This window comes from Xiphophorus maculatus, chromosome 4, assembly GCF_002775205.1.
Source record: "Xiphophorus maculatus strain JP 163 A chromosome 4, X_maculatus-5.0-male, whole genome shotgun sequence".
Lineage (NCBI taxonomy): Eukaryota > Metazoa > Chordata > Actinopteri > Cyprinodontiformes > Poeciliidae > Xiphophorus > Xiphophorus maculatus.
Window position 1 is genome coordinate 8,181,808 of NC_036446.1, and position 23,411 is coordinate 8,205,218.

At 42.5% G+C, this 23,411-nt stretch overlaps 1 protein-coding gene across 8 annotated transcripts in view; it reads left to right on the forward strand.

Annotated features, from left to right (window-relative positions):
- chd9 (chromodomain helicase DNA binding protein 9) overlaps positions 1-23,411 on the forward strand; it is a 96,327-nt gene that overhangs the window by 63,972 nt on the left and 8,944 nt on the right. For all 8 annotated transcript variants that reach the window (XM_023332617.1, XM_023332615.1, XM_023332616.1 and 5 more), the window contains 15 exons: positions 492-687; positions 812-994; positions 2,883-3,068; positions 3,216-3,326; positions 3,442-3,638; positions 4,339-4,538; positions 4,641-4,800; positions 8,485-8,574; positions 9,715-9,818; positions 10,080-10,197; positions 10,285-10,342; positions 20,380-20,428; positions 20,596-20,848; positions 20,965-21,170; positions 22,108-22,986. In XM_023332617.1, the coding sequence (XP_023188385.1) occupies positions 492-687; positions 812-994; positions 2,883-3,068; positions 3,216-3,326; positions 3,442-3,638; positions 4,339-4,538; positions 4,641-4,800; positions 8,485-8,574; positions 9,715-9,818; positions 10,080-10,197; positions 10,285-10,342; positions 20,380-20,428; positions 20,596-20,848; positions 20,965-21,170; positions 22,108-22,986 (2,990 nt within the window). The remainder of the gene's footprint in view (positions 1-491; positions 688-811; positions 995-2,882; positions 3,069-3,215; positions 3,327-3,441; positions 3,639-4,338; positions 4,539-4,640; positions 4,801-8,484; positions 8,575-9,714; positions 9,819-10,079; positions 10,198-10,284; positions 10,343-20,379; positions 20,429-20,595; positions 20,849-20,964; positions 21,171-22,107; positions 22,987-23,411) is intronic.

Consider the following 23,411-nt stretch of genomic DNA (forward strand, 5'->3'; position numbering starts at 1 on the left):
CTTTCTTGCTTACAGATTTTTTTATTTTTTTCTCTCAGCATCTTCTGATTGCTTTTATGGCTCCTCGCCTTCCTTTCTCTCTCTCTTTGCTCTGGCTTCATGCCAGAATGTGGAGCAAACCTGAAACGGTTGTAAGCATGTGAGTAGCTGAGCAGCTCCGACCTCGGACAGGGTTCAGTAGCAGGTTACAGATGCCCTCGGGGTTCCACCACATCAGACAAGCTGGAGAGTCTGTGAGGTTTCACCAGAGTGGAAGTGGATTTCTCCAGGGAGGGCAGAGGGTTCGAATGTGGGAGGGGGTGAGAATGGCCGCGCTGTGAAAGAGCGCAACCGCTCTTTGAAGAAGCACTGTTTGAGATAGTTTCTCCAGTTAAAAACGGTTTAAAATAAAACCAGAGTTTTGGGTACATTCAAAGTCTTTTGACAAAGGTCGTAGGGAAAGCATTTATAAAGTTTATATTATGGTTTAATTGTGTTCGTCTTGGCTGTAGGTACTTGTATGAGCGCATCGATGGACGCGTTCGTGGAAACCTGCGTCAGGCTGCCATTGACCGCTTCAGTAAGCCCGACTCGGACCGCTTTGTTTTCCTTCTGTGTACGAGAGCTGGAGGCCTAGGCATCAACCTCACCGCAGCAGACACCTGCATCATCTTTGACTCTGACTGGAACCCTCAAAACGACCTGCAGGTAAAAAAAATCATGTCATCTACCTATGAATATTATACTAAGAACAGATGCCAAACAAGTTAAAAGTACAGTTTAGCATTTTTTTGCCTTGAGTACATGTTTACCCGTTTGTTTTGCCCTCTAGGCTCAGGCTCGCTGTCATCGAATCGGTCAGAACAAGGCGGTGAAGGTGTACCGTCTTATCACCAGAAACTCATACGAGCGAGAAATGTTCGACCGCGCCAGCCTGAAGCTGGGACTGGACAAAGCAGTGCTGCAGAGCATGAGTGGCCGTGACAATAGTCTTGGAGGAGGCACGGGAGGAGGGGTGAGACGATGAGTTATCTCAATTATAAAACACTTAAACTATGCAGGTGCTTACTATACAGTGCCTTGCAAAAGCTTTCATGACCTTTTACTGTTATAAAAACCAGCTTTGATTTGTTTTATGGGATTTTCTATGCACAATTGTGAAGGAGAATTATTTTTCAATTTTCAGTTCTTGCCACAGATTTGCAACTGGAATAGGAGCCCTGCTTTGACTTGGCCATTTTGCCACATGGATATGCGTGTATTTAAACAGTTCTACTGAAGTTCAAGGCGTATGTTTATGGTTATTGTCCTGCTGGAAGGTGAACCATTACCCAAGTCTTAAATTTTTTTCTACCTCTAAGTGTTTCCTTGCATCATTTTCCTGTATTTAGCTCCGCACTGACCAACACTGGCTCTGGTGAAAGAAAAGTATCCGCACCGTATTGTTTCACTGTGATTGTGGTGTGTTCAGGGTGTTGTGTAGTGTTAGTTTTCCTTCTCCACATGTGATTTTGCATGTAGGCCAAGCTTGAATTTTGTTCTCATCTGACTAAATCAAACTGTTCCAGTTGTTTGCCACGTCTCCTACCTGAATGTGATAATCTTTCAAGAAAACTCTGCTAGGTTTTCTGCCAACACTGGGTTCTCTTCAAGGAACTCTTTCATAAAGGCCACATTTGTTGAATCCATGATTACTAGTTGTCCTGTCAACAGATTTTCCCACTTGAGCTGTGGATCCCTGCTGTGTCTACAGGGTTACCACAGACCTCTTGGCTGCCACTCTGATTGATATCAATTTCATTTTAGTTGCAATGTGTTGGTTGGTTTGCAGATGTGCCATTCTCAATCTATTTCTGGAGAATGGATTGAACAGAACTTTGTGAGATGTCCAAGGTTTGGGATACTGTTGTATAACTTAAACCTACTTAAAACTGTAGGTTATTTGTGAAGGCAATATGTTTCACTGGAATTTATTTTGGGGCATCAAAGTAAAGTGGACAAATACCTTTGCACTCAACAATTTTCTGATTTTTTTTTTTATTTGTAAAAAATGTAAAAACCTTCTACAACTTTCCTCCCACTTCACAATTGTGTGCTACTATGGTGTTGTACCACTTATAACCCTATTAAAGTACATTGAGGTTTGTGGTTGTAACATGACAAATGTGGAGAAGCTAAAGTGGTGCATACTTATGCAAAACACTGCATTTTATTCATTATCAAAAAATATACCTTTATTTTCTTGTTGGAAATATTAGTTAGATTGGGCGTATCTTGATTCTGCTTGGCTCAGATCTGATTATCACACAAGGAAAGAAAAGTTTTTGCCAAAAATAATCAGCTTTCCTATTGTTGTTTTCTGCAGATAATTAATGGATTAAAGTGAAATAGGTTAAGTAATTCATACATAAATAAATTTTCAATATTTTAAAATAAAAATAAATGTAATGTTTCTTAATACTTAAATAGACCAGAAAATATGGAAAACAATTAATATGTCAAGTTATTTTTTAAAAAAAGCAACAAAAAAAAAGCATGAGGGTCACTACTGAAATTTTCTCACTGTGTAACTGATCCTATTAGTTTAATCTGTTTACGAGGAAGTGTGTCAGCAGTGTGTGTAGAGTGTAGGTGGATGTTGAGCTGCAGTTTGAGTCCCTTTGAGAATTAAATGAACTATATGGAGGTTGAGTTGTTTTTCTACATCTGGTCGGCTCAGCATATTTGCATACCAAACAGCAGCTGGGGTTACATCAGGGGCTGCAGATTTCTAAACAATCCAACATGTGTGCACTTGTATGTATGTTTTGATTCTCTTGGTGACGCTTAGTTTCAGTGTCTTGTAGTAAATAAGGAAATGCATTTGTGAATTTATTTACAATAACTGAGCATTCTTTCTTTAGGCTGCACAGCAGCAGTTGTCCAAGAAAGAGATTGAGGATCTGTTGCGACGTGGCGCCTATGGAGCCATCATGGATGAGGAAGACGAAGGGGCCAAATTCTGTGAGGAGGACATTGACCAGATCCTCCAGCGTAGGACGAAGACTATCACAATTGAGTCTGAGGGACGAGGATCCACTTTTGCCAAGGTAAACAATATTAAGGAGAAAAGTGTTTCAGTACTAATAACAAATATCATACTCACTCCCAATTCTTGTGTAATTTGCCAGATTTTCATCCTGAATCAGCAAGAAATCTGAAAAGTGTGTTCAAGTTAACTTTGCTTGTGCTTTCAGGCCAGCTTTGTAGCATCTGGAAACCGCACAGACATCTCTCTGGATGACCCTAATTTCTGGGACAAGTGGGCCAAGAAAGCTGACATTGATATGGATATGGTCAATGGCAGAGTAAGTGCCGCACTACAGTGGATGCAGATTTAAAAAAGATGAGCCTTTACTTGGACAGTGTTGAATAAACCTAGAAGGTTGATTTCCTGAAAACATGTCGTCCTCTCCACCACAGAACAGCTTAGTGATCGACACTCCTCGTGTAAGAAAGCAGACGAGACCTTTCAGTGCCACCAAAGATGAGTTGGCAGAGCTGTCAGAGGGTGAAAGTGACAGTGATGAGACCAAGCCTAAGCTCAGAAGAAACGATCGCCTCAACAGTTACGGCCGCACAGAGTGCTTCAGAGTAGAGAAGAATTTGCTTGTATATGGGTGAGTTCAGCACAAGTGTTTGATTACGTTCTTTGATATTCAGTGGCTTTTCTGTTGATCTGATGGCTACATAAACACGGTGAGCTAATGTCTTTGGCCAGGAGATAACATGACTAACAAAATCATCATTGGAAATTTCACACTGGATATTAAGGACCTTGCTCACTTTCTCTCTAAACTCTGGAACCTTGATTTCTAAATAAAAAACAAGAGTTTCTTTCACCTGAAAATAAGCGCAATGACAAAGATGTTTGGCGGCTCTAGTCCAGGTTTTCACCTGAATCAAACTTTATCAAACTCTTGAATGGACTTTGTTTCAGAATATCCTCAAAGCTGATGTTACCCTTTTGTGTGTGCCTACTTTTCTACCATGGTTCTACCTTAATTTTCCATTAAAGTGCTCAGATTAATCACTCTGTAAATGGAACAAAGTATTTTTTTTTTTATTTTAAGTCAGCAGTTCTGACAGGTTTTCTTTGACTGTAAGCCACATTCAGCAAAATTAACAGAAATAAACACTGTAAAAACTGTATTACTCTGTCTGTAATAAATATAACAAGTTCCACTTCTATTATTTAGTTATTGCAGTACATGATATTTTCTATTCTATTCATTTTCTATTCATTGAAATTCCCACCAGAGCAGTTTGACTTAAACATTTTCATTTTCTAAATGTTTTTCTGGCGTTTTATTTTTCCAGATGGGGTCGATGGAAAGACATCCTCAACCACGGTCGCTTTAAGAAGCAGCTGACTGAGTGGGACGTGGAGTCCATATGCAGAGCCCTTCTAGCTTACTGCCTGGTCCATTATCGGGGCGATGACAAAATAAAGAGCTTCATGTGGGACCTCATAGCGCCGACTGAAGACGGGCGCACCAAGGAGCTGCAGAATCACCTCGGTGAGTGTTTTCCGTTTAATTTTATTAACTGATTTTATCTTAAAACTAAACCTTTTACCCCTCATTGGAGCACAAAATGATTTCTCCTTTTTCTCCCTCTAGGCCTGTCTGCCCCGGTACCTAGGGGCAGAAAAGGCAAAAAGATGAAGACCCAAACTAGTTCTTTTGACATCCACAAAGCTGAGTGGCTCCGGAAACACAACCCTGAGCACATGCTGCAGGATGATGGCTACAAGAAGCATCTGAAACATCATTGCAACAAGTAGGTGTTCCGCTGCCAGGCAAGCTTTTATAAATATTTTACACACAACTTTGTAGAAATTTTAATACTTTATCCAACGAAGTGTACTCTGACACATTTGATTCTTTGTAATAAGGGTAGAGTGGATAAGCCTTTATCTTCATCGATAAGAGTTTTAATGTTTTGTAGCAGACAACTCATTTTGACCGTCTATTCCTGGGTAATTTTTCTCTCTTCTGGGTGAGAAAGTGTTTGTTCTTCATGTTTAAGCCTTTAAGCCATTATAGTAACTAGCAGGTGGTGATTATTCTCGCCCAACTGCGATTGTCTTCATTTATTTCTAATAGAATGGAGGCTAAGTGAATAAAAATACAATTTGCATGTGGCTCAGATTTTGACGGTGGCACTGCCAAGCCACAGTAATTAGGAAGCACTCCAACTTCTGTTGGAGCTGACAGCTTACTGATTGATTAACAAACGTGGATAGCATCAAAAATAGCGGCCCTATTAAATCTTATTAATCTTCAGACCAACTAATGGCTATCATAGATCTTTCTTATTTTAAGCTGGAGGTGAGAAGTTGGCTATTATTGAAACGTTTGTTTGACATATAAAAGCTAAATAGTGTCTCTTCTCTTTGGGATGGATTCATTCGCTCAGTGAGCTTTGGGTGCAGAGTTCTGCAGCTTCCATAGAAAGTTCTCCATTGTGTCTTTGTCCAGTAGTGCTGAATCTCGTGATTGTGTGATGTGTGACATGCCGGGCAGTTGGGGACACACGCTCTGAAGAGTTTGCTGACTTGTGCATTCTCAGTCGGAGGACCTGGAATGTGACTGGTGGTCTGGGGGTGAAGGGTTCGCTGGTATCCTCAGCAGGTTTACAGAAGCACATGACTCCTGTGTAGCAAAAAATATATCTAATGTATTTCTTTCTGATAATTTAAAAATAAATTAACATCAAGATCATACCTGGAATCACAAAGCAGATATTTTACTGCACTTTTTAAAAATCAAATTCCTAAATTTACCAAAAAAGGCAGAAAACTCTTTAAAAATTTTTATGTTTGACGTTAAAACAACATCTGAGCATGAAGGATTTCATACATGCCTCTTTTGTCAGACGTGCTTGTCTTATTTGTTTTGGAAAGGCTGTTTACAGCTGTGTAGAGTTCCTATGTAGCCTCTCACGATGAACTGTGTCTCCCAGACGCCACCCACTAACAAAGGCTTGAGAGAGACTTGATTAAGGGCTACATTGACAGGCAGAGGAAGAGGCAGCTGGTCCTGGGCGGCTCCAGTCAACACCGAAAGGGGGAGGGTGCCTTTCAGTTCAGCTCTGAACTAACAGAGATAGCTCTCCATAGTGGATGCCAGTAACATTTGCCGAGAAACACTGTTGGACCTTGGACATTGGCAAACTTGAGTGTATTTTATTGGGATTTTATGTGACAGACAAGCACTTGATTGAAGTAGAAAGAAAATTATTTATGGGAAAGATATATATATATATTTACAAATAAAAGCCTTAAAAAGTTGTACTCATCCTTCTTTACAGTGATACCCCGTTATAAATTATTACACATTCAATTGCTGTTAGAAGTCACGTAGGTAGGAAAAGGAGTAATTTTATTTCAGTATAAATACAGCTGCTCTATGAAGGACTCAGAAGTTTGTAATGCCTAGTTTCCACTAAGCGATACAGAATGTTTTGGTGAGGTTTGCTGTGCCGTTTCATGTTTTCCATCACCAGCGGGACTTTACCTGGGGAGGCGGTAAAGTCCCAAAATGTGAAAAAAATTTCAAGACCGTCAAAAGCAGACTTGGGTTATGAAAACAGTATCCAAGCTTTGTACATTTCATAGTCGTGGTGTTAACTCCGTCACCTGAAAATGAGACAGAGTGGGTAATCGTAGTCTAAAAGAGAAAATCAGCTAAGAGGCCCATAGTTACTCTGGAGGAGCTGCAGATATCCACAGCTTAGATGGGAGAATCAGTCAACAGGAAAACTATTTGTTGTACTCCCCTACAAATCTGGCCTTTATGGGTATGGTTATTGTCAATAAAAACAGTTTCATCACTGCCATGTTTGAGACAGAGTAAAATGTGCAAGAATGGGCTCTTGCCCAATAACACTAAAATAAAAAGATTTTCTGAGCTACATGTAAAATGCTGTGTGTGAAGGTGAAATAACACTTCACTTAACCCTGTACACACCATTCACATGGTGAAGCATGGTGTTGGCATCATCATGCTGTGGGGATTCTTTTCTATATCATGGACAAGGAAGCTGTTCTGAGGCGACGTAGGGTGGATGGAGCTGATTAAAAGGTAATACTGGGACGAAACCTAAAGACGCAGCAAAAAAGTTGAGACCAAGGTCACACATGAGAAGCAAATCCAATTAAGAAATGTGACAAGATTTGAAAAATGGTTCAGCTTGTGCTGTTTTTATTTGCGAAATTACTTTAATCTGACAGATATGTTCCAAAATTTTAGTCTTGAATTTTTACAGATGTTTGCACTATATATGAAGTCCGGCAGAAATAGCTAGTGGGAGGGATACTCTTCTCTAAAGCAGACCACTGCCTACGCCTTCCCTCTCGTCACTTGTTCTCACTAATTCAGCTCTGTGATTACCTCTCTTGTTGACTTAGAGGTTTACCAGAGGGTTGACTTCAACCCTGCCATGCCACCTCGACCAAACAAGGAGTCTAGTTTTTCTTCATGGCTTTACTGTGTGGCAAAGCAAAGCTTACAGTCTTTTTGAAAGAAGTGTGGGTAGAGACTTAATATTTACCCTAATAAATGCATCGGGATCAGAAATAAAAGTTTAAAAGGTTCTTTTGAATACTGATTTGTATTTCTGCTTTCTGTTGTCCAGAAAATATTCTAAATTTTTCTTTACATAGAAGGTGTCACTTATTTTTTTAAATCTTCTTTACATATATACGTTCCAACAAAATTTAAATGGTTGCACATAAGAAGGATTAAACTTCATTGGCATGCTAAAAAAAACAGCTTTTACAATTTATGAAATCCCAATATCACATTTTTCCAAAAGCGATTTTAAAGGCATCAAGACAGACTTTAAAATCATTTTAAGTGGTCATATTTTTTTCTGCATCTGGAAAAAAACCCTCTCATATCATGCCAGTTTTATAATGTAGATTGGCACTCCACAGTTCCCACCACTTCAGCGCGTCTCCACTCCAAGCTGACGTCTGTGATGTGCGATCATGCATTATAGAGCTAATGTCTCCCCTGTGAGTCACGCTGTCTCTGGCTTGTCAGCCTTAACTTCCCAGCCTTCCTCTCTACAAGACAGCTGCAGAGAGATGCTGCTGTTTTACGATGTTGTCTCAACTGTTTCACCAAGTCAATTGATCACACTGTTTTCTTATTCAATGTTGCTTAGACGTTTAAATTTTGCCTGACCAGATAGGGGAGTAATGTATGGAAGTTTCATAAAAAAACGGGAAAATTCAGATGTATTTTTGATTTGAATGTGTGAGTACAGCAGTAAAATTGTTGGACTGTGACTGTACAGTGCAAGCTTTGGATTACAGCTCGATTGTCACACATTTCGCTCATTTGCATTGTATTTAGCAGGTGTCTGTGTGTGTGAGTGGGTGTGTTGGATCTGCTTTCTCAGCGTTTTGTGGGTGGACGGGGCTTTGTTGTGACCAGCCGGGTTTTCTCTCCGTAGGGTGCTGCTCCGGGTCAGAATGCTCTACTACCTGAAACAAGAGGTGATAGGAAGTCAGGCCCAGAAGGTGCTAGACGGCGGGGACTCCAGGTGAGCTCATCTTCAGCATATTCAGATGTCCAGCTCAGATGCCTCCACTCAAATAAATTATCTCTCACTGAACTTTGTATGGGACTTTTAAAAATAATTTATATACAAAAGAAGCAGAAACTGTCCTAAATCACAGCGCTGCTAGTTAACTTTAGACACAAAGCTGAAGTTTAAGAGGTCAGATGGACTGTTTAGATTTCATACATTTACAAAGATGACAGTAAAGCTGCTTAAAGCCAACAGTTTTAGTTTGAAGCAACCTTAATGTTGAAATAGTTTTTTCTCTCTGGGTTGAACATGTGTGCATTTGCATCTAATATCAACTGGTTGAAGGTAGAACACATTCATAATATTCTTTGTAATGGATGCACAGCACCCCCTGCTGGTGAAATTAGTTTGGATGTGTTCAACCTTGCTATGTCTTTTTGAAACCATAGTTGACTGTAAAAGTAGGAGTCGAGGCTTATTTTGTGTTGTGGGATTAATAATAAATCTCTCTGCAATGGGTTAGTCTTTTTATTAGCAACAAATTGAGGCAACATGATAAGAACGACTTTTATGTTCTGAATAAAAAAAACAGCACTTAAAAAAATCTGCATCTCAACAAAATTGTTTATAAAAAGTTAAACCACCACAGATTCATTACATAAAAATTTTAACCAATTATTTTTGTTAATTCCAATTTATATCAGAAAATTAGTCAATTAAATATGACCTGACAGTTGTTCTCAGACAAAAAGGGACAACTTTCATATAAAGGGTGGTAGCTGATTGTTCAGAGAATGTTGTGTTCAAGTATATTAATGGAAAGTTACGTGGAAGATAAAAATTGAGTTGAAAAACTTGCATAAACAGTGATTTCCGTAGAAAAGATTTTCTTTAGGTGAATGTAAATTTTACATTTTGTTTGGTAATCAAAGTAGCAGTGTCTGGAGGAAGAGCGGCGAGACACAGAATCCAATCTACTTAAGGTCAGATGTGACGTTTTATAGTCACTGATGATCTGCTTGTGTCGGTCTATTGTTTCCCCCCACTTGTTACTGTGTGTAAAAGATATTAAAATTGATTAAAATGCCTAGTTTGTGTTTGTTTCTCTATGTGGATAGTTTTCCAACAACTTCCTCTCCTTATATCACACAGTGAGGTAAAGATCTGGGTGCCAGATCCAGACCACTCAGAGCTGCCAGCCCTTTGGTGGGATGCAGTCGCCGATAAATGTCTGCTGCTGGGTGTCTTTAAGCATGGTGAGAAACTGAACAAGGAATACTATTTGTGAAAATGAAAATCCTCTAACTTATTTATCAAAATTTTGCAAGAATTAGCATTGTAGGACACTAACTCATCTACATAAGTCAAATAAATTTGCTTTATAACCAGAACTTGAGTTCTTTGATACCAGTGGGAAATTAGACAGCTTGTGTGTATTTCCTGATCACTATCCACATGTTTCCATGCATTATCTTTTGCTAAATTTGGTGTGTGTTTGTCTTTCTGCATGCTTCCAGGGTATGAGAAGTACAACACTATTCGTGCAGACCCAACTCTGTGCTTCTTAGACCGCGTCGGGCGACCGGATGAGAAGGCCATCGCTGCAGAGCAGAGAGGCAATGACTTCATGGATGGGTGAGTAGACACACCGCACCAACATGTACTCTGCTTGTACCCTGTTTATTAAAACCTGCATAATCTGCAACAATAATCTGAATGCAGGGATGTGGATGATCCAGAGTACAAGCCTGCTCCAGCTCTTCTGAAAGACGACATGGAGGTAAGTCTACAAAATATACAAATTAAAAGGTCATGTCAGCTGTAACATTTTTACTAATTAGAAAGATTAAGAAAACTTTATATCCTACTTTTTGACAATTTTGTGATTATTTGTCATCCCTGCATTCTCACTCAAATGTGAGCTTTTAGCATTTTATTTAAGTTATGGTATCAGAACCCCATTATGTTTGACTTGAAAGTAATAGTTGTCATTATTACTACAGCTATTCACGCTGTGGTGTGTAATTTCTAATTTGAAAGTAGGAATTGTGTCAAGAAACTTCCATAACGATTTAAAAATGAGCTTTCGCTGTATTCTAAGATGCACATAGAATATTTTTGATGAAAACAGCATTCAGGAATATTTTCTGACATTGAGAAAATATTCAATATCATAGTCATGTATCTCATGACAAAGACAGGAGGATTTAAGAAGAGGTTGAGGTTGGATTCTGTTTAGAAATTACCACCACTTCTAAGATTAAACCCTCAAGCAAGTGTGTCCTGCACCACCACCTTCTGGCTTCACTGCACAGCCTAGTTTATTTGCTCTAAGTAGCTAATATCTTTAATCTTTTCAACACTTTTCAAATATTGACATATTTGCTCTGTTAAAGCATGGCAACTAATTAGGTTTTCAGGTAAAGTGGGATTATTAAAATTCAACTTGTAAACAACATGATGAGCTTGGACCAGAATGAAATACTCTCAGTAAGATAACATTAGGTAATGCAATTTTTCAAAATTATTTTAATAAAGTGTGAAATCGTCATTTTTTTATAGCATGTATTTATGATCTTTTTAGACATGGACTAAAGCAGTACTAAATTTCGCAGTAATTTTCAACTGAATATATGTTCTGCTGTTGAGTAACACTGGGAGTTTAACAAGCTGGTATCAGCTGGTTAATTAGCTTAGCTATCTGCTCTGGTAGAGCCAGCAGTTGAATCCCAAGTAGACATCCTGTTTGTTGATTGCCAGCTGTTGTTTTAAATATTTTAAGCACTTGTTTGTTTTGTAAGCCAGTGAAACTTTACAACATTCATAAATGCATCAACATATGTTTTAGAGAGAAAAAAAAAGATCCATGTTGGGGCCATTTGCTTTGAAGCCTAAATGTGGATAATCAAATCCCGGTTTGAAATTTTATTTTTTATTTTTTACTGTTTTTATTCAAAGTTAGCAGTTTCTGACAAGTGCAACTGTTGTTGTATTACCACCTTAGATGTGTGGTAATTAGGCCCGAGCAGCAAAGCGCTGCGAAGGCCTATTGTATCTGTACTGTTTCTTATTATTAGGCCCGAGCAGCAAAGCGCTGCGAAGGCCTATTGTATCTGTACTGTTTATTATTATTAGGCCCGAGCAGCAAAGCGCTGCGAAGGCCTATTGTATCTGTACTGTTTCTTCTTATTTTTATTATTCTGCCCCCCTCTTTGAGCGCCTTTTTGGGGGCTTTATCATATTCAAAAACTCACCAAACTTGGCGGTCGCGACTAGGCGGTTGAAAAATTTTGAATTTTAAGGTCGCCGCAAAAATCGCAAAAAAAATTGCTCAACGGCGGCAACTTGCAATTTTCAACAGACCCATTGCTATTCACTTACTTCATCGTAGAGACTTGAAATTCGGTACAGTTGTAGAGCTCACTAAGACGCTCAGAATTTACAAGTAATGTCATAGTGCAAGTATCGCAGGAAGTCGGCCATTTTGTATTGAAGGTCCATTTTGGACCGCGATTTTGACGTTTACAGCCTTCGTATTTGATCGAACTCCTCCTAGGGATTTCGATTGATCGGCTTCAAACTCGGTCAGTCTGATCATAAGGCATGTCTGATTTAAAGTTATCAAATTGGTGAGTTTTGGAGCATGTTGAAGGGGGGTTACCAGGGGTCAAAGTTCACCTACACGCCATGAAACAAAAACCTCTTATATTTCCTATACAAAAACACATAGAGGGACCAAACTTTCAGTGATTGATCGACATCAGGTGTCCTAAAATACCCTGCAGTGAAATTTTTTTTTTATGTAGGCCACGCCCCCTGAGAGCAGGAAGTGTAATGTTTTACTGTGAACGGTCGCTATCTTAGCCCTTTGACCTAATCAACATGAAACTGTGTCCAGAGAGAGAAGACATGTTGGTGTGTTGTGGATTCCAACCCCGACCGGCTGCGATGAAGCAGGTGGGCGTGGCGGCGTTGCGAACGCCATCGAATTTCGTTTGGCTCTGAATTCCACAGTTTCGGGGTGAGCTGCTCCAAACTCACTAGGATGGATCCTTATCCATCCCCGAACAGGAATCCATAGCGATATTTGGTGGGCGTGGCCTAATTTTTCTATAGCGACCCCTAGAGTATTTTAAATGAACAGCCCCAAGCCATGCTTAAACCTAGAATTACGAAACTTGGTACACATGTGTATCTTGTCGGGACATACAAAAAAGTCTCTTGGAGCCATGGTCGAAACCCAACAGGAAGTCGGCCATTTTAGATTGAAGTTCATTTGACCTCGATTTTGACGTTTACAACCTTTGCATTTGATCGAACTCCTCCTAGGGATTTCGATTGATCGGCTTCAAACTCGGTCAGTCTGATCATAAGGCATGTCTGATTTAAAGTTATCAAATTGGTGACTGTATGAGCTTGCTGAAGGGGGGTTACCAGGGGTCAAAGTTCACCTACTCGCCATGAAACACGAAACTCTTATATATCCTGCACAGAAACTCACAGAGATACCAAACTTTAAATTATTGATCATCATTAGGTGTCCAAAAATACCCTGTGGTCAAATGATGACATCACTTAGGCCACGCCCCCTGAGAACAGGAAGTGTCATGTTTTACTGTGAACGGTCGCTATCTTAGCCCTTTGACATAATCAATATTAAACTGTGTCCAGAGACAGAAGACATGTTGGTGTGTTGTGGATTCAAGCCCTGACTGGCTGCGACGAAGCAGCTGGCTGTGGCGGCGTGGCGAAGTGACCTGTAACGCCGATGCCATACGTTTGCTTCTAGATTCCACATATTTCGACCGAGCTGCACCAAACTTGGCCTGACTCATCCTGGTGTGATGCCTGACAATGCTATGTCATCATATTATGACGTCATCTAAGCCCCGCCCCCTCAGAATGAATTAGAGAGATCTTCTGTGTAATTACATAATAAACAGTCCATGTTCGTTGTTTGTAGGGCAATGCTGCCCTCTGCTGCCCACTGAAATAGTTTCATTATTTCAGTAATTCGACACCAGAGGGCAGCATTGCCCTACGGAATGACAGTTCAATGTTGAATTAAAGAGGAAAAAATTAAATAATTTGTAATTCTAACACAAAAACTCACAGAGACACCAAAGTTTGAGTTATTGATCATCCTCGGGTGTAGAATAATATCCAATGGTCAAATGATGACATCACGTAGGCCACGCCCCCTGACAACAGGAAGTCTTGTATTTTACTGTGAACGGTCGATAGCTTCTGCACCAAACTTTGCACGAGTGACCCTGGTGGGATCCCTGACGACCCTGTGTCATCATATTATGACGTCATCTAAGCCCCGCCCCCTCAGAACAGGAAGTGTCTTTTTTTTCCTTGGAAAGCTCTGTTTATGGCTCTCTTGACCTAATCAAGGTGATTCGGATGATAAACTCTGTCAATGCTCGCTGCTGGCTGAACCGTGTGGGCGTGGCCAAATGGCGAATATCAGTCCCTCGCCATATGCATACGTTTGGCTCTAATTCACGCATGGATCATCCGATTGGCACCAAACTGGATATGTATGATCTTTGTTCACCTCTAAAGAGCCCGACGGGTTTGAGATGTAATTTGACTCCACTGCGCCCCCTAAGGTAATACATCGGCCGTATCTCCTCGACGCATGGACCGATCTGCACCAGATTTTTTGACAGTCGTCGGGGAGCGCCGCCGAACGCATTCACGCGTGTCGCCCGGTGGACGGGCGGAGAAAATGCGCGACAGCTACTGCGGCGGCTAGCGGGCGGCGGTGCTGGAAACTGCGGCGGAGCTTCTGCGGTGGGGAGTTGGCTGCGGCTCTGGAAAACGCGCAAGAGCTTCTGCGGTGGCCGGAACCCCCGCGGTGGCCAATAGGCCGGAGCGGCGCTTGCTGCGAGGGCCGCCCGAGGCTGCTTGCAGCTTTAATTATTATTATTATTATTCTGCCCCCCCAAAGAGGAGCCTTTTTGGGGGCTTTATCATATTCAAAAACTCACCAAACTTGGCGGAAGCGACTAGGCGGTTTAAAAATTTTGAATTTTAAGGTCGCCGCAAAAATCGCAAAAAAAATTGCTCAACGGCAGCAACTAGCAATTTTCAACAGACCCATTGCTATTCACTTACTTCATCGTAGAGACTTGAAATTCGGTACAGTTGTAGAGCTCACTAAGACGCTCAGAATTTACAAGTAATGTCATAGTGCAACTATCACAGAAAGTCGGCCATTTTGTATTGAACGTCCATTTTTTTCCTCGATTTTGACGTTTACAGCCTTCGTATTTGATCGAACTCCTCCTAGGGATTTCGATTGATCGGCTTCAAACTCGGTCAGTCTGATCATAAGGCATGTCTGATTTAAAGTTATCAAATTGGTGAGTTTTGGAGCATGTTGAAGGGGGGTTACCAGGGGTCAAAGTTCACCTACACGCCATGAAACAAAAACCTCTTATATTTCCTATACAAAAACACATAGAGGGACCAAACTTTCAGTGATTGATCGGCATCGGGTGTCCTATAAGACCCTGCAGTGAAATTTTTTTTTTACATAGGCCACGCCCCCTGAGAGCAGGAAGTGTAATGTTTTACTGTGAACGGTCGCTATCTTAGCCCTTTGACCTAATCAACATGAAACTGTGTCCAGAGGCAGAAGACATGTTGGTGTGTTGTGGATTCCAACCCCGACTGGCTGCGATGAAGCAGGTGGGCGTGGCGGCGTTGCGAACGCCGTCGAATTTCGTTTGGCTCTGAATTCCACAGTTTCGGGGTGAGCTGCTCCAAACTCACTAGGATGGATCCTTATCCATCCCCGAACAGGAATCCATAGCGATATTTGGTGGGCGTGGCCTAATTTCTCTATAGCGACCCCTAGAGTATTTTAAATGAACAGCCCCAAGCCATGCTTTAACTTAGAATTACGAAACTTGGTACATATGTGTATCTTGTCAGGACGTACAAAAAAGTCTATTAGAGCCATGGTCGAAACCCAACAGGAAGTCGGCCATTTTCTATTGAAGGTCCATTTTGGACCTCGAGTTTGACGTTTACAGCCTTCGTATTTGATCGAACTCCTCCTAGGGATTTCGATTGATCGGCTTCAAACTCGGTCAGTCTGATCATAAGGCATGTTTGATTTAAAGTTATCAAATTGGTGACTGTATGAGCTTGCTGAAGGGGGGTTACCAGGGGTCAAAGTTCACCTACTCGCCATGAAACACCAAACTCTTATATATCCTGCACAGAAACTCACAGAGACACCAAACTTTCAGTGATTGGCCGTCATCGGGTGTCCTAAAATACCCTGTGGTGAAATGATGACATCACTTAGGCCACGCCCCCTGAGAACAGGAAGTGTCATGTTTTACTGTGAACGGTCGCTATCTTAGCCCTTTGACCTAATCAACATGAAACTGTGTCCAGAGACAGAAAACATGTTGGTGTGTTGTGGATTCCAACCCCGGCCGGCTTTGACATAGCAGGTGGGCGTGGCGGCGAGGCGAAGTGACCTGTAACGCCGATGCCATACGTTTGCTTCTAGATTCCACATGTTTCGACCGAGCTGCACCAAACTTGGCCTGACTCATCCTGGTGTGATGCCTGACAATGCTATGTCATCATATTATGACGTCATCTAAGCCCCGCCCCCTCAGAATGAATTAGAGAGATCTTCTGTGTAATTACATAATAAACAGTCCATGTTCGTTGTTTGTAGGGCAATGCTGCCCTCTGCTGCCCACTGAAATAGTTTCATTATTTCAGTAATTCGACACCAGAGGGCAGCATTGCCCTACGGAATGAAAGTTCAATGTTGTAATGGAGGAAAAAATTAAATAATTAGTAATTCTAACACAAAAACTCACAGAGACAACAAACGTTCAGTGATTGATCATAATCGAGTGTCCAATAATATCCAATGGTCAAATGATGACATCACTTAGGCCCCGCCCCCTCGGAACAGGAAGTGCTATTTTTTTACTTGGAAAGCTCTGTTTATGGCTCTCTTGACCTAATCAAGATGATTCGGATGATAAACTCTGTCAATGCTCGCTGCTGGCTGAACCGTGTGGGCGTGGCCAAATGGCGAATATCAGTCCCTCGCCATATACATACGTTTGGCTCTTATTCAGGCATAGATCATCCGATTGGCGCCAAACTGGATATGTATGACCTTTGTTCACCTCTAAAGAGCCCGACGGGTTTGAAATGTAATTTGGCTCCACTGCGCCCCCTAAGTTAATACATGGGCTGTATCTCCTCGACGCATCGACCGATCTGCACCAGATTTTTTGACAGTCGTCGGGGAGCGCTGCCAAACGCAATCACGCGTGTCGCCCAGTGGACGGGCGGCGAAAATGCGCGACAGCTCCTGCGGCGGCTGGCGGGCGGCGGTGCTGGAAACTGCGGCAGACCTTCTGCGGTGGGGAGCGGGCCGCGGCTCTGGAAAACGCGCGAGAGCTTCTGCGGTGGCCGGAACCCCCGCGGTGGCCAATAGGCCGGAGCGGCGCTTGCTGCGAGGGCCGCCCGAGGCTGCTTGCAGCTTTAATTCTTCTTACGATTCTGCCCCCCTCTTCGTGCGCCTTTTTGGGGGCTTTATCATATTCAAAAACTCACCAAACTTGGCGGAAGCGACTAGGCGGTTTAAAAATTTTGAATTTTAAGGTCGCCGCAAAAATCGCAAAAAAAATTGCTCAACGGCGGCAACTAGCAATTTTCAACAGACCCATTGCTATTCACTTACTTCATCGTAGAGACTTGAAATTCGGTACAGTTGTAGAGCTCACTAAGACGCTCAGAATTTACAAGTAATGTCATAGTGCAAGTATCACAGGAAGTCGGCCATTTTGTATTGAAGGTCCATTTTTTACCTCGAGTTTGACGTTTACAGCCTTCGTATTTGATCGAACTCCTCCTAGGGATTTCGATTGATCGGCTTCAAACTCGGTCAGTCTGATCATAAGGCATGTCTTATTTAAAGTTATCAAATTGGTGAGTTTTGGAGCATGTTGAAGGGGGGTTAGCAGGGGTCAAAGTTCACCTACACGCCATGAAACAAAAACCTCTTATATTTCCTATACAAAAACACATAGAGGGACCAAACTTTCAGTGATTGATCGTCATCGGGTGTCCTAAAATACCCTACAGTGAAATTTTTTTTTTATGTAGGCCACGCCCCCTGAGAGCAGGAAGTGTAATGTTTTACTGTGAACGGTCGCTATCTTAGCCCTTTGACCTAATCAACATGAAACTGTGTCCAGAGACAGAAGACATGTTGGTGTGTTCTGGAATCCAACCCCGACCGGCTGCGATGAAGCAGGTGGGCGTGGCGGCGTTGCGAACGCCATCGAATTTCGTTTGGCTCTGAATTCCACAGTTTCGGGGTGAGCTGCTCCAAACTCACTAGGATGGATTCTTATCCATCCCCAAACAGGAATCCATAACGAAATTTGGTGGGCGTGGCCTAATTTTTCTATAGCGACCCCTAGAGTATTTTAAATGAACAGCCCCAAGCCATGCTTAAACCTAGAATTACGAAACTTGGTACACATGTGTATCTTGTCGGGACGTACAAAAAAGTCTCTTAGAGCCATGCTCTAAACCCAACAGGAAGTCGGCCATTTTAGATTGAAGTTCATTTGACCTCGATTTTGACGTTTACAGCCTTTGCATTTGATCGAACTCCTCCTAGGGTTTTCGATTGATCGGCTTCAAACTCGGTCAGTCTGATCATAAGGCATGTCTGATTTAAAGTTATCAAATTGGTGACTGTATGAGCTTGCTGAAGGGGGGTTACCAGGGGTCAAAGTTCACCTACTCGCCATGAAACACGAAACTCTTATATATCCTGCACAGAAACTCACAGAGATGCCAAACTTTAAATTATTGATCATCATTAGGTGTCCAAAAATACCCTGTGGTCAAATGATGACATCACTTAGGCCACGCCCCCTGAGAACAGGAAGTGTCATGTTTTACTGTGAACGGTCGCTATCTTAGCCCTTTGACATAATCAATATTAAACTGTGTCCAGAGACAGAAGACATGTTGGTGTGTTGAGGATTCAAGCCCTGACTGGCTGCGATGAAGCAGCTGGCTGTGGCGGCGTGGCGAAGTGACCTGTAAGGCCGATGCCATACGTTTGCTTCTAGATTCCACATGTTTCGACCGAGCTGCACCAAACTTGGCCTGACTCATCCTGGTGTGATACCTGACAATGCTATGTCATCATATTATGACGTCATCTAAGCCCCGCCCCCTCAGAATGAATTAGAGAGATCTTCTGTGTAATTACATAATAAACAGTCCATGTTCGTTGTTTGTAGGGCAATGCTGCCCTCTGCTGCCCACTGAAATAGTTTCATTATTTCAGTAATTCGACACCAGAGGGCAGCATTGCCCTACGGAATGAAAGTTCAATGTTGTAATGGAGGAAAAAACTAAATAATTAGTAATTCTAACACAAAAACTCACAGAGACACCAAACGTTCAGTGATTGATCATAATCGAGTGTCCAATAATATCCAATGGTCAAATGATGACATCACTTAGGCCACGCCCCCTGAGAACAGGAAGTGTCATGTTTTACTGTGAACGGTCGCTATCTTAGCCCTTTGACCTAATCAACATGAAACTGTGTCCAGAGACAGAAGACATGTTGGTGTGTTGTGGATCCAAGCCCTGACCAGCTGCGATGAAGCAGCTGGGTGTGGCGGCGTGGCGAAGTGACCTGTAACGCCGATGCCATACGTTTGCTTCTAGATTCCACATGTTTCGACCGAGCTGCACCAAACTTGGCCTGACTCATCCTGGTCTGATGCCTGACAATGCTATGTCATCATATTATGACGTCATCTAAGCCCCGCCCCCACAGAATGAATTAGAGAGATCTTCTGTGTAATTACATAATAAACAGTCCATGTTCGTTGTTTGTAGGGCAATGCTGCCCTCTGCTGCCCACTGAAATAGTTTCATTATTTCAGTAATTCGACACCAGAGGGCAGCATTGCCCTACGGAATGAAAGTTCAATGTTGTAATGGAGGAAAAAATTAAATAATTTGTAATTCTAACACAAAAACTCACAGAGACACCAAACGTTCAGTGATTGATCATAATCGAGTGTCCAATAATATCCAATGGTCAAATGATGACATCACTTAGGCCCCGCCCCCTCGGAACAGGAAGTGCTATTTTTTTACTTGGAAAGCTCTGTTTATGGCTCTCTTGACCTAATCAAGATGATTCGGATGATAAACTCTGTCAATGCTCGCTGCTGGCTGAACCGTGTGGGCGTGGCCAAATGGCGAATATCAGTCCCTCGCCATATACATACGTTTGGCTCTTATTCAGGCATAGATCATCCGATTGGCGCCAAACTGGATATGTATGACCTTTGTTCACCTCTAAAGAGCCCGACGGGTTTGAAATGTAATTTGGCTCCACTGCGCCCCCTAAGTTAATACATGGGCTGTATCTCCTCGACGCATCGACCGATCTGCGCCAGATTTTTTGACAGTCGTCGGGGAGCGCTGCCGAACGCATTCACGCGTGTCGCCTGGTGGACGGGCGGGGAAAATGCGCGACAGCTTCTGCGGTGGCTGGCGGGCGGCGGTGCTGAAAACTGCGGCGGAGCTTCTGCGGTGGGGAGTTGGCTGCGGCTCTGGAAATTGTGCGAGACCTTCTGCGGTGGCCGGAACCCCCGCGGTGGCCAATAGGCCGGAGCGGCGCTTGCTGCGAGGGCCGCCCGAGGCTGCTTGCAGCTTTAATAATATGTTTACTTTTTTAAAGTCAGTTGTGTCTAAAATGAGTTTGTCGTCCCGCAGGATGACGCCTCTTCCCCTGGAGATTTGGTCGTCTCTGATAATGCTGGAGGTGGGTATTAAATCTTTTCAATCCTGAGTGGAATTATCACGATTTATTAAAAGCAAAACCTTCCTACACAGGACAAATCTCAAAGTTTGAAGGAGAAAAACAACCTACTTCTATTTTAATGGCTAAAAATAGGATTCTGTCTCTATAATTTTTGTTCCTACAATTAGACGCACCTCCAGTGACGGAAGGCCAGACTTCCTACTGGCCCTCCCCCTCAGTGTTGACGGCCAGACTGAGACGACTGATCACGGCGTCTCAGCGCTACACCAAGAGCCGGCAGATCCTACACATCCACCAGACTCAGTCCCAGTCTCAACCCCAGCAGGCCATGATGCTCTCTGCCCCCATCTGCCCGCTGCCCCCCGCACTCAAAGACACACTCAACCCCAAGATGGCTGCAAAGATTGAACGCCAACAGAGGTCAGGAAGCAAATGAAATGCATGAAAACTGAAATATTGACAAAAACAGAAATCCAAGACTCATGTTACGCATGAGGATTCCCATCTGATTATTTATTTAAATGCCCTTCTTGCAGGTGGACAAGGCGAGAAGAGGCCGATTTTTATCGGGTTGTGTCCACTTTTGGTGTCGTTTTTGACCCGAACCTCGGGCGATTTGACTGGACCAAGTTCAGGGCCATGGCCCGGCTGCACAAGAAAACGGACGAGAGCCTTCAGAAATACCTCTGCGCCTTCACTGCTATGTGTAGACGAGTGTGTCGCCTGCCACCCAAAGATGGAGGTCAGAATCTTATTTGCATAAAAAACATGCATGACTTGTTTTGATTTAGCCTTCTGATGACTGTGAATGATCAAATTAAGTAATGAAAACTGGGAATTATTGAATCTATAATGACAAGCTATTTATGTTTCTGATGTTGATTTAGATTTTTTACAAGTTTGTTTTTTCTATTGTTTCTTTTCTTTGAAAACTATTCTAGTTTCTAGACTTAGACTTAGACTGACTTTATTGTCATTTTGCATGCACAGGGTGTATACAGAACGAAATTTTGTTGCATACGGCTCAGGACAGTGTTTTGAGCTTCCAATGTTGTGAGGTTACTCCAGAATAAAATAAAATACAGTATAAAATATGAATATAAATCTAAATATAAAATATAAAGTGCAGGAATGACAGTAAAATATAAGTTATTTAGCTCTGTACATGTGCAAGGTATAAAGTGGAGACCAGTTTTTGAGTGCAGTCCAGTTAAGAGTTCTAGCATAAACTGCCTCATAATAAGTAATACATTCATAATGTCAAGCTTTAATTTCTTATTAAGATTATTAAGGAACAAAACACTTTTAATAAGGGAAATGTTCTAACTGAATAACCTTCTAGTGAGAAAAAGTGTCTAGTCAGAAAAGAAACAAAGCATTAATACTCTTAATTGTATTTAAGTTTACTTAGATTTTAGTTTTTGCAGTGTACTTAGTTTATTATTTTTTACAAACTTGAAGAAGACCAGCAGAGCTATGTGCCACGTTTCTCATCTGTATGACATTGTTTTATAGAGAAGTCTGTGGTAAACAAGTTGTGCCGCCAGTTCAGAGGTAGCCTGGTGATGTGGTTAATCATTAGCCGGAAGGCAAACAGTGTGACGCTTAAGCTGTAGCCACAAGCAAACCTATGGGTTGTACCTTTAGAGCAAAACCGTCATTTCCTCCTTTTGTTCCAGATTCTGCGGTGGATCCATCCCTGACCATCCAGCCAATCACAGAAGAGCGAGCCTCTCGTACCCTGTACAGAGTAGAGCTGCTTCGCCAGGTCAGGGAACAAGTCCTCAGACATCCACTGCTGTTTGAACGTCTGTCCCTGTGCCAGATGAGCTCCGACTTACCCGTGTGGTGGGAGGCCGGAACTCACGACCGCGACCTGCTGATCGGCGCCGCAAAGCACGGCGTCAGTCGGACGGATTACCACATTCTGAGAGACCCCGATCTGTGCTTCATGGCAGCCCAACGCAACTACAGCCAGGTGAAAGCCGCACAGCAGCAGCAGCAACGCACAACAACCCCGCTCCTGCTCCCTCAGTACCAGGCTGCCGGACCGTTACCGACGGGCTCCCCACTGCCCCCGCCCACCCAGAGAGACCCAGATCCCTGTGGGATTGTGCCTAAAGTGGAAGCAGCCTCAGAAGAAGAGGAGATTAAAGAAAGACAGGGGGAGAGCTGGAGCCCCCCGCAGCCTCCAGCGACTCCGACAGGCCTGGAGGAGAAACCCGTTTCTGTGGTGAAGGACAGCGAGAGGCAGATGGTGGCGGCGCGCACCAAGCCGCTCACACCCAACTCAACAGAAAGGAAACCCAAGAAGGCGAGCAAAAGGGGCCGCAGGGAGGCCCGGCGAGGCTCTGAGTCAGACTCAGACGGTTCCTCCTCGAGCTCTTCATCACGATCTTCTTCATCCTCATCTTCATCTTCTTCATCCTCCTCACATTCCGGGTCCAGCTCTTCCTCTTCCTCCTCATCTTGCTCCTCTGGCTCTTCGTCGTCATCGTCCTCCTCCTCCTCCTCTTCTGATGACAGTGAAAGCGAGGGAGAGGAAGCAAAGAAGAAAGGTGAGTTACACCAATTTTAAGGAAATAATTCTTCCTAGTTCTCAATTCAGTTTTTTTTTGTTTTGTTTTTTTACTTCCATTAGGGTTTCTAGTCCTTCTAAAAACAGTCAAGCACTGTTTTTTGGGAATAATTTAAGGTTTTTTGGTGTCTGGAAAATAAACCGTTTCAAAAACCTCCAGATTGTTCAGTCAAATTTGACAGGCACTTTAACTCCAGTAAACCCCGTTACCTACTCAAACGTGTTTTGTCGGCTCGTTTATGCTGTACAATGGCTGCTGGAAACACAAATGTTTTGTTGATTTACCATTCAGAAACCACGTAACATTCCTGTTGGTTGTGCTGGAGGCTGTACTTCTGCTTTTCAAAGATGTACATTTCTATAATTTTGCATCTGTTTGCAGCCATTGTCACCTGCAAGTGGATT